The sequence below is a fragment of the Pyrus communis genome, chromosome 10 (genome assembly GCF_963583255.1).
Source record: "Pyrus communis chromosome 10, drPyrComm1.1, whole genome shotgun sequence".
In the NCBI taxonomy this organism is placed as follows: Eukaryota; Viridiplantae; Streptophyta; class Magnoliopsida; order Rosales; family Rosaceae; genus Pyrus; species Pyrus communis.
Window position 1 is genome coordinate 7,162,413 of NC_084812.1, and position 11,592 is coordinate 7,174,004.

General features: G+C 35.2%; 1 protein-coding gene across 1 annotated transcript; it reads left to right on the forward strand.

The window, feature by feature from the left end:
- The first annotated feature begins 1,798 nt into the window (after window positions 1-1,798).
- On the forward strand, window positions 1,799-4,448 carry LOC137747678 (CSC1-like protein At4g35870). Its single transcript, XM_068487834.1, has one exon. The coding sequence runs from the start codon at window positions 1,980-1,982 to the stop codon at window positions 4,431-4,433; it is 2,454 nt and encodes an 817-aa protein (XP_068343935.1). The 5' UTR covers window positions 1,799-1,979; the 3' UTR covers window positions 4,434-4,448.
- The last annotated feature ends 7,144 nt before the right edge of the window (window positions 4,449-11,592 follow it).

Sequence of the window (11,592 nt, forward strand, 5' to 3'; positions counted from 1 at the left end):
GTATACAAACTCATAGACTATTTCTATCGATTACAAATCTCAAAGACTAAAGTGATAAATTATGTCTATCTCAGAGATCATTTTTTTCTTTCTTTAAAAAACGACATTATTTTATTAAAACAAGACATTATAATGACAGTAAACCTCTTCTGCATAAGTTGATTCCTCTAGATATACATTTACATTTTGGCCAGAGTTAAAATAATAAAAAGAAAAAGAAAATAAATAAGATGATGGACATATTGCTTTTGCTTCATCAAGCCCAAAGGCACGAGAGAAGAGTGGCCCTGCAGCTGGAGACCTCGATCAGCCAAGAAAGGCCCAAAATTTAGGCCCATCACCAGAAACAATATCATTAACGAACTTTAAAAAAGGTTTTTATTGCCACGACGTTTTATTGTTGTACAAATAAGTCCACTTACAATTGTAAAGTTTGTTACTCTTAACTAAGAGTTGTTATCGAAGCTCCATAATAGTTATTACGCATTTCTCATTTATACAAACACAAGAAAATAACACATGCAAACACTACATCGATAATGTTTTTACAGAGCTAATAATAATTTTAAATTAACACTCTCGTTATCACATAGAGTTACACACATTTCCAATAACAATTCTCCGGATTGTTTTATGCTTACACAAAGAGAAGAAATAAAAGAAACTACATGAGAAAATATGTTGAAGGAGAGAGACGCACCTCATTAATATCGTTAATTGAATATACGCAAAGACAAGTTTTTCAAATTATTATACTGTCGCATGATACTACCAATATATTCATATTATAACATGTTACACTTTACTAATGATCATTTGATAATCATTCTGTTTTCAATTTTTGCTTTTTTGAAAACTAAAATCTTATTAGGTCTACTACTGTCATTTTTCAGTTTAAAAAAAAAAAAGTACTACAGTTTGGTGGTATTCCTCTTCACTTAGAAGTCAGAGATCTTAGGTTCGAATTTCATGGATGGCGAATTCGATACCAAATTAGGTTGCTTATTGTGTGACTTAGCTGAACTCCCCCTCCTCTAGTGTAAAAATATCGATGTACTAAAAAAAATATATAGTTTTTAAATTTTGGCCCAAATTTTAAATTTTAAATTTTTGGTGGTTTTCAGTTTTTTTTTTTTTTTTTTATTATTATTATTATTATTTTTTTATAACTAAAATTAGTTATAATTTTTTTTTTTTAAGTTTTTAATTTTCAAAAATGTAAAAATTGAAAACAAAATGAATATCAAACAATCACTAAACTTTTTTCATCTACTCATATTATAAAATTTTAACGCCGAGTGATATATAACTGCCAACGCAAGATTTATCGTTCATAGCTAGTGGCACCCTAGAACAAATAGTTTTTCATGTCACAACACTTTTGGTTCTCATTCTATTTCCAACAATTTTGGGTTTTCCTCAAAACAAGTATCAGATTTGTGTGTTCCAAATTAAACTAGGTTTCCTTCAAGAACAAAAGAAAGCTAATTTCTTGTTGGTCAAGAAAGCTTAACCTAGTTTTTTTTTGTTTTGGTACATCAATATTTTACATTAAGGGGTGGGGAAGTTCGGCTTAGTCAGACAATGAGCAGCTTAATTTGGTATCGAATTTACTGTTCACGAGATTCGAACGTAAGATCTCTCACTTCTAAATGGAGAGAAATACCACCAGACCATAACTATGCATTAAAACGAATTAATTGTTTTTATAATCCTATTCTATTTATGATTAAAAAAGAAAATCTCTAGCTTATAATTATTATTTTTTGGGCGATTATTCCTTGCCAGCATGGAACACTCCACCCCAAAAAATCCCAGCATCTTCCTCTTCTTCCCCATAACCCCAAATCCCCGCAAAACCCCACCCAAACCCTAATCTCTGCCCCACATGAAGAAAATTCCAATCCAATTCAATCCCAATTACCTCAAATCCCACCAGAAAAACCCCAATTTCCGGTTCTTCAATCATTAGATTTCCCATGCCTCCGATGGCCACGCCTTATCAATCTTCAGTCTTCTCCCCAATTCCCTCCATGAACGACACTCTCTCTCCTCCGCCGTCCCCCGGCGACGGCGCCGATACCTACGAGGCCTGGTACGGCAACATCCAGTACCTTCTCAACATCTCCGCCATCGGCTCCTTCTTCTGCGTCTTCTTCTTCATATTTGTCAAGCTTCGCAGCGACCACCGCCGCATGCCCGGCCCGTCTGCCCTCGTCGCTAAGCTCCTCGCGGTGTGGCACGCCACGTGTCGTGAGATTGCGCGCCACTGTGGCGCTGACGCCGCCCAGTTTCTCTTGATCGAGGGCGGCAGCTGCGGGTTGCTGTTGTCCATGGCGGTTTTGGCTGTGCTTGTGATGCTTCCGCTGAATCTCTATGCTGGGAGTGCTGTGCTGGGGGATCAATTCTCGAAGACGACCATCAATCACATTGAGAAAGGTTCGGCTTTGCTTTGGGTGCATTTCGTTTTCGTGGTTGTTGTTGTTGTTCTTGTGCATTTTGGTATTTCTGCTATTGAAGGGAGATTGAGAATCACTAGGATTAGGGATGGGAATGGCAATTTGAGTGACCCGACTGTGAATTCCACGGCGATTTTTACAATAATGGTGCAGGGGATACCGAAAACCATAGGGAATGATGGGACTGTGCTACATGAGTATTTTCAACATAGGTATCCTGGAAAGGTTTATAGGGTTATAATGCCGATGGATTTGTGTGCTTTGGATGAATTAGCCTCGGAATTAGTGAGGGTTAGACATGAAATTTCTTGGTTGGTTGCACGAATTGACTCTCGGCTCTTGCCGTATGAAAGTGAAGAGAGTGGATACGTAAGGACTTCTTCAGAGGGAGTATGGGGTTGTGCTTGTAATTTATGGCGAAAGGTGGAGGATTTCTGGTATCATACTATGGCTAGGTTGGGATACACCGATGAAAGGAAGTTAGGAAAGTTGCAGGGATGGAGAGCGGAATTGGAGACTGAACTGGCAGCTTACAAAGAAGGTCGTGCACTAGGTGCTGGAGTTGCGTTTGTGGTGTTTAAGGATGTGTACACTGCTAATAAAGCGGTTCAGGACTTTCGACATGAGAAGAAGAGGCGGATAGGGAAATTATTTTCTCTTGTGGAATCGCGTTTACAGAGAAACCAATGGAAAGTTGAGCAGGCACCCTTGGCCACAGATATTTATTGGAATCATTTGGGGTCGTCGAAGCTCTCACTGAAATTGCGAAGAGTGTTGGTGAACACGTGCTTGTTGTTGATTCTTCTGTTCTTTAGCTCTCCTCTGGCAATTATCAGTGCTCTAAAAAATGCCTGGCGGATTATAAATGCGGAAGCTATGGATAATGCCCAGTTGTGGTTTGCTTGGGTGCAGAGCTCAAGCTGGCTCGGGAGTCTTATCTTTCAGTTTCTACCCAATGTGTTTATTTTTGTCAGCATGTATATGGTTATTCCATCAGCACTTTCATATCTCTCCAAGTTCGAGCGACATCTTACAGTGTCGGGGGAGCAACGAGCTGCCCTTCTCAAGATGGTTTGTTTCTTCCTGGTGAATCTTATACTTCTTAAGGGACTGGTTGAATCATCTTTAGAGAGTGCCATCTTAAAAATGGGAAGGTGCTATATGGATGGAGAAGATTGCAAGAGAATTGAGCAGTACATGAGTGCCTCGTTTTTGTCAAGATCGTGTCTTTCTTCTCTTGCATTCTTGATAACAAGTACATTCCTGGGCATATCTTATGATCTATTGGCTCCAATCCCTTGGATAAAAAGGAAGATTCAGAAGTTTCGGAAGAATGACATGCTACAGCTTGTCCCGGAACAAAATGAAGAATACGCATTGGAAACTCAGGAAACAAATGGTCTAGAAAGGCCCTTGATTGTGGACAACACTTACGATTCTCCCAGAACTCTGCAGGGAAATGATCTCTCTGATTACCCAATCAACAGAACATCAACTGCCCCCAAACAGACATTTGATTTCGCCCAATATTATGCATTCAATCTGACGATATTTGCCCTGACCTTCATATATTCTTCCTTCTCCCCACTTGTGGTTCCCGTTGGTGCTATTTATTTTGGGTATAGGTACGTGGTCGACAAGTACAACTTCCTCTTTGTCTACAGGGTCCGGGGCTTTCCTGCTGGGAATGATGGGAAGTTGATGGATACAGTTCTGTGCATCATGCGTTTTTGCGTCGATTTATTCCTGCTGGCAATGCTGTTGTTCTTTTCGGTCCACGGAGACTCAACGAAGCTGCAAGCTATATTCACACTTGGGGTATTAGTAATGTATAAATTGTTGCCTTCCCAGAATGACTGTCTTCATCCAGCACTTTTGGAAGGCGTACAAACTGTAGACAGTGTTGTGGATGGACCTATAGATTATGAGGTGTATTCACAGCCCAAGTTTGACTGGGATACATATTATTCATGATTCACCATCTGTTGACTTGTAACTTTGCACAGTAATACTTTTCTTAGATTTCCAGAATGAGGAGTGTGCCATTGCCCTTCTTTCAGTGAGGACTTACCTACACCCGTCGCGGATTAAAAATTGATAACGCAATGCTATGTGGGAAAGTTAAGACACATGAAGTTGCGTTATTAATTTGGGATATCCCTGATTAATTTTTTTCGTTTTCTCATTGTTTTGTGTGAAGTTTGGAAAAGGATTTTTTTGGTAAGATATCATTTTGTTGAGTGAATAAAGAGAAGTGTGGTGACCTAGAGTCCTTGGATCTAACTCTGGACTTAGAGCCCTTAGATCTACAATACTCCAGCACCAGGAGCCTTTAAATCTTACTCTTGAATTGGATCCAATGATCTTAAGTGCCGTGTATTGTAGCCTTTTTGTAACCACCGTAACTTTTATACTGGTTACCATCACAACTCTTTTTCAACGAGGAAATAAGAACTACAAAACAAACTCGCGACGACAATCTAATTCCAGCCCGTCGAAGCTAAAAGTTGGGAAAAGGACCGTAGGGATAAGACGCCCTCCAAACAACATGGAATTTTGCAATATGGTCATAAAAATTGGATGAGAAAAAGAATGGTTCAATATTATGGAGATAGAGCACCAAAAAATCCGTAGACAAAGAAGGGATGTAGTGGAATATGAGGAGATCAAAAGCCAAGACTTACCCTAACTCCACTCTTGGCCAACCCTCTACTCCTCCTATACTTACACAGTTGAACCAAGTCTCCGACCAAAATGTGGCTCCACTTCTCACTATTTTCTCACTCACCTCTCTCTCTCTCTCTCTCTCTCTCTCTCTCTCTTTCTGTCTGTGTCTTAAATGTGTGGCTAATATTTAAAGGAGGTGGATTGTCTGCCCTCCCATTTTCATATTCTTCTCATGCCCTCTTGTGATGTGTGGTCACGATTAAGCCACGTTAACATTTTATATTAATTTTTTATAAAAATGATAAAACAAAAAGTAATAAGAATATAAAATGTTGACATGGCTTAACCGTAACTATAAAACAGGAGAGCATAAAAAGAGTATGGAAATGAGAGGACAGACAATCCGTCTCTATATTTAAATAAAAGTGGGAGGTTCTTATATACCATTTCAATGAGGGTAAGTAAATAGGGCAACAGTTGAAATTTTGCAGTCACAAGTTAATCGTTTCTTTTTCTACTGCTTGTAACTTCGATATTCTTTCTTTCTTCTTGTTTGTTGTGTTTTTTGGTGGAACAAATTATGCACCAATTAGGCGTGAAGAAAAGCAGCAATCTTCTTCTGGGTTCTGGTTCTGCTGCCGAGGCAAACTCTGCAGGCAATGCCCAGCCTCTTTGCCCTAAGCCTCGAAGACCTGGCCCTGCTGTGCCTGAGTTCCTCAACCCTATAAGATGTAACAAGCACAGGTTTCATTAGCGTTTTCTTGTTTTTGTCGGGTTGATTTCAAAGGAAAGTGATTTTCGCTCTCCGCTTTCTTCCCATGGAATCCTCTTTTTTTTTCAGTCTTTGGATTCAAAATATCGAAAGAGAATGAAGGACGGAAACAAGGAGAGGAGTTCAAAAGGAGAAAACGGAAGTGCGGAAATCACTGCCTACTTAAAATCATATGTTTGAAGATGTAACGGCTCCTTTGTGTTTATTTTTTGTGACCAGCCAAAAAAATTCCGACGAGAGAAGTGGGGTTCTGAATATGATCAGTGAAAAGGTTAGCATTCATGCTCCTTTATTGTTATTTTGCTTTTTCAACCATTGCCGTCTATCCTTTATGTCTAGTTGAGAATGCTTCTAAAATGGTTAAAAGTGTTTTTATCAATGTGGGATCAAAAAATTAAAAGTACTCAAATTTTAATAAAAATTCCAACATGTTTTTAATAAAAGTGTCTCTTAAAAAAACATTTATAAACAAAAGTACTTCTTACTTAAGCAATCCCAAACATGCTCGAAATTTGAACACCATGATTTCATTCGTGACCAAAATGAGTACTATCTTGTGTTTTTCGAATTCTAATCATGCATGAAATATATGATGGAAGGCAGAGGGGGCGCTGGGAAGGGAGGGGGGGGGGGGGGGGGGGGGGGCGGGGCGCGAAAGGTGTAGTCACACAAGACCCCGAATTTGAAGGAGCCTCCAAAATTTTTGTCATCTCATCTAATATTTATATGTAATAACGTTTTATATTTAAAAATTGATTTTGTTATGCAATAACGTTCTATATTTCAATATTGTTTTTGTTAGCATTTTAAATTTTCATTATGCACTCCTTATAAACATATTTTTTTCCCTTTCTAACACCTTAAAAATGGTATTCTTTTTTCAATTTTATTATATAATAATGTTATATATACAAGTGAAACTTTAAAGTTAGAAATTTTTAAGTTTTTTTTCCTTGTTTGGTTGTTTAAGATTGAACTACTTTTGATTATTTAGTGAACATTATATTTGTAACTCTTTTTACATATTATTAATGACATTTTTAAACTTGCAATCAATGAGTGCTAAACTTTGTTTTGATTTAGTGATTATTTTCTAGCGTCAATACATTATCCTACCTTTTTTAAAACTATCTTAAGGAGGGGTCCTTTCATAAATTTTGTACAGAACCTCCAAAATCCCAAAGACAACCCTGATGGAAGGGAGTATGTGTGCACGAAATGCTCACCGGCATGCTACTCAGGCTCTCCACCAGGAAGAACACACAACCCTTTGGTTCATGATGTGCAGTTCCTTCATCAGATGGAGCTTCTCCCTCCACTTACAAGAACAAAGCTCTCAGATAAATTTGGTTTTAGTACAACCTCTGCCTCTCCAGTGTGACATATCCTCACAACAATTGTGTCCCCAATTTCTTGGAAGAAGAAGAATTGGAGGATTGGGTCCTGAAAAATTTTCAGGTTCATTTTTTTTGTAGTGTGTTAATTTTGTATAAGCTTGTAATTTTGTTGAGTTTAATTTTGTGAGTATCAAATTGTATATATGATGAGACTATTACACAAAATTTGTCTTGTATATATGATTTTGATAACCATAAAGGCCTCTACTTTCAATCTTTTGTTTGTGTGTGAGCATTTTTCTTATCATGGATTGAAATGTGAGTATGATCGTAAACGAATTTTTCTCCGATCATTTGGTGACTAATACGTGGACTTATCTTAATTTAATATTGAGGGTTGAGATTAAAACATCACAAATATTTCTCTACTTCTGACATCAAATCCAAATGTGAGTGATTGTAAATCTTTGATCAACATTTGACAAGAGAATGAGATTCTATGTAGAATGAGATTCTACATGTGAGTATAATCATTTTATGAATTTTGTCATTCTTCATCTTACAGAATGTTAGAAAATAAGTTCGAACAAGATAATTTAATTACCTAGAGAATGAGATTCTATACATGCGATGTAAAGACGCTACGTGCGAGTGGGAAGGGGAGGAAGAGACCAGAGGGAGAATGACTAGGAATCGTGAATCGTGAGGAAGAGACCACAGATCTCTTTAGTTTTTACTATGTATGTGAATCGTGAATCTCATGGGTAACTTTTGAACGAAAATTTTGATTTTAAGTGATTGAAAACGAGTTTCACCACATGAGTACGATTAAAGATTAGTAGGAGAGTGATTAGTGGTAAAGCATTTGAGTCATAGCTAGGTCTCTTTCTACAAGTATAACCAATAGCCAAAAGACAAGTCATAACTTTATATCTTTCAATCATGTTGCCTTTTGTGTATATTTCGATGGGTTTTGGTTGAGGTGTCAATTGGACAAAGATGAAACTGAAATTTCGTATTGAGGAGATGGTGAAAGGTCGGTCTAATACTATTTGCTAGGTCAAAAGTTTGCAATGCTTTACTTTTCCTAGGTTCTCAAAATCTCCTCTTGGCTTTTTAGATAGATTGGTGTGAAATTGTTAACGTGGTCATTTGTTATTGGCTACTTGCATGCTAGAATTTTAAAGTAGAAAAATTCAAGCAACTAGGTTAACATAATGGATTATCCGTAATAATATTGTTTAAACTCTGCTATACATGAGAATTGAACAAAAAAATTTCTACTTACAAATTGAGAGAAATATATCTAGACAATAGTACTAGATGACTCATACTGAACTAATCTAAATATACACAAATATTAAAGGTAAGTTTTCTTTTATTCGAGCGATATACTAAACTAATCTAAACAATAACTTTCAAAAGTGTTCTTCTTGAATTAGATGCTAAAGAACCAAGAGAATCGATCTTCATGTCAAAGGAAAGGAGAACGGGAAAAATGGGATCGTTGTGGAAGAGATACAGAATCTTTCGAGTATTTTCGTTGCAATGAAACTACGGATTCGTAATATAGTGACACATTCGATGGTGAGGTGTGCACTTACATCGAATGAGTTTCTTCACCGGATTTTCTTCCCTTTGGGGTGTTTTATGGCAAGGTTTAACAATGTCGTTGCACGTTTGTTTTATAAGATTTAAACTTTGCTAAAAAAGAGAGGAGCACACCCACTCTGTTTGATTTAGCCACGCTAAGATCTGCAATAATAACAAAAGAGAAATTGAGTTAGTGATAATTAAATATTGATAATGGTTGATATAAAATCATTAATAACTATTTCTCCATAGTCGATGTCGGTGACATATTATTTTCTTCTTTTACCATGAGCATGTCAAGTTCCAATGTTTTGTATATAAGTAGGAATTATATCCTCTTGGACGAATGTTTGGAATTAAGGTAACCTGTCAAATGTTTTGTTCAATGTTTCATAGCTTGATTTTCGACAGGTGGCTTCGAAATGACGTGTGATTAAATCAGATTCCAAACTATGACTTCAAAGTCAAGGTCGGAATAGGATCCTCTCTGGATCTATTTTATGGGAATTTTAGAAATATTCATATCCTAACTATTCATCGTAAGATTTCCATATCTTAACTGTTTATCTTATATCGTGTGGTTAGTTTTGGTCAGATACTATTTATGTTTAATTTTAAATAAAAAAAGTCAAATAATTTATGATTGTATGATGCACGATGAATGGCTATGATATGATGATCCCTAAGATCCCTACAATTTGGATCTGAATGAGATCTAAATCCGTCAATGTCTTTAAAGAGATTCTCTAAAAGGGGAACTCTTCGTGAATTCTCTGTCACATCAGGTTTTTGACGTAATATTTAATTATTTTATAGAGAAATACTAAGGAGTCTTTTTTAGAATGGAATTTTCTATGGATTCTCTTGCACGTCACAGTTTAACGTCAATTTTACTGTCAAAATTATAAAACATTGTGCAAAAAAAATAAAAATAAACACGAGATGAGCGAGAGTCCATGTAGAGTCTTATTTTTTAGAGTCTTCTTAACATTTCTCTGTTTTATAATGTTAGCACAAGAATTAATGTCAATTATGAGATAGTAGAGCTTCCATAAGAGAGTCATACTTTGAGAACGTTGATTAGTATTATCTTCTTTCATATATTATTAATATAAAAATATTATTCTTACCATTTATTTGTATCATCATTTGTACATTCTTTTTAATAAAAATGGAATCCGCATGTGTTTAAGATTCTGAACTTTATTTGAACGACAGTACAAATAAATGATTAGTGTACTGCTACTTTCATTAATCTTTTTGGTAAAGTGATGTCTGTCTTCTACCCAACCGACCCGCGTCTTAATCATACCTTCCCTTTCACACGCTTTAATTTCAGGGTTATTGTCTAATCACCCCTCAACTTTCACGCTATTCATTAACTTCCTAATTTTTTCAAGCCATATTGATTAAATTTTCTACACTTAGTTACTTTTTTTTTTTTTTTTCACCTGTTAATTTATGTTTCTTTATTTTATTTAGACTTGTCCAATTTGAAGTTAAAAAGTAAAGATGCATAAAGCGAAAAAAAAAGAGGATGTGAAAATCATTTCTCATTTTCTATAGTATTTTATCATGTTTTTGTTTATTTAATTCGTTATATCAAAATATACGTCAATACATTTTAGTCAAACAATTTGCAAACTCTCCTAATATCTTTATAGTAAAGACATGCAAGATTGTGCTTTTATATTAGAAACATGCACAATCATTTTTGTAAATGTTAATAACAACTTTCAAAAAGATACAAGTAAATGAAAATTTAAGGAGACTTGCATAAACTCAATGTTAACTCAACAAATATATGCGAAAAAATCATAACTTCTTTTTTATCTGATGATATGCTAATCTAATCTAAATTATTGTGAGAAAACTTAAACTTTAATATAGAAAATGGAGAATACTGCTAATTGTGAGATGGTAGAGAGTTCTACTTTGAGAAGGTTGAATAACATTATCTTCTTTTATACATTATTAATATAAAAATATTATTCTTACCATATATTTGTATCATCATTTGTACCATCTTCATAATAAAAATGAAAGCCATATGTATTTGTGAATCCTAATTCTATTAGAACGACGATATAAATAAATGGTTAGTGTACTGCTATTTTTATTAATCTTTTTGGTAAAGTGATGTCTATCTTTTACCCAACCGACCCGATTCTTAATCATTTACCTTCCCTTTCACACGCTTTAATTTCGGGGTTATTGTCTAATCACCCCTCAACTTTCATGCTATTCATTAACTTCCTAATTTTTTCAAGCCATATTGATTAAATTCTAGAAAAATGATTTCTACACTTATTTACCTTTTTTTTTTTTTTTACACACCAGGTAAAGATGCATAGAGCAGAAAAATGATGTACAAAAATTATTTCTCATTTTTTATAGTATTTTATCACATTTAGTTTATTTAATTTGTTATATCAATTATATGTCAATGCATTTTAGTCAACCAATTTGCAAATTCTCCTAATATTTTTATAGTAGAAAAATGCACAATCATTTTTTTTTAAATGTTGATGACAACTTTCAAAGAGACACAAGTAAATGAAAATTTAAGGAGACTTGCATAAACTCAATGTTAACTCAACAAATAAATGCGAAAAAAATCATAACTTCTTTTTTATCGGATGATATGCTAATCTAATCTAAATTAATGTGAGAAAACTTAAACTTTAATATAGAACATGAAGAATACTGCTATAATCAATTTGGTTAAGCGCCCCAATTCTACATAGAAAAGACAAAATCTTGG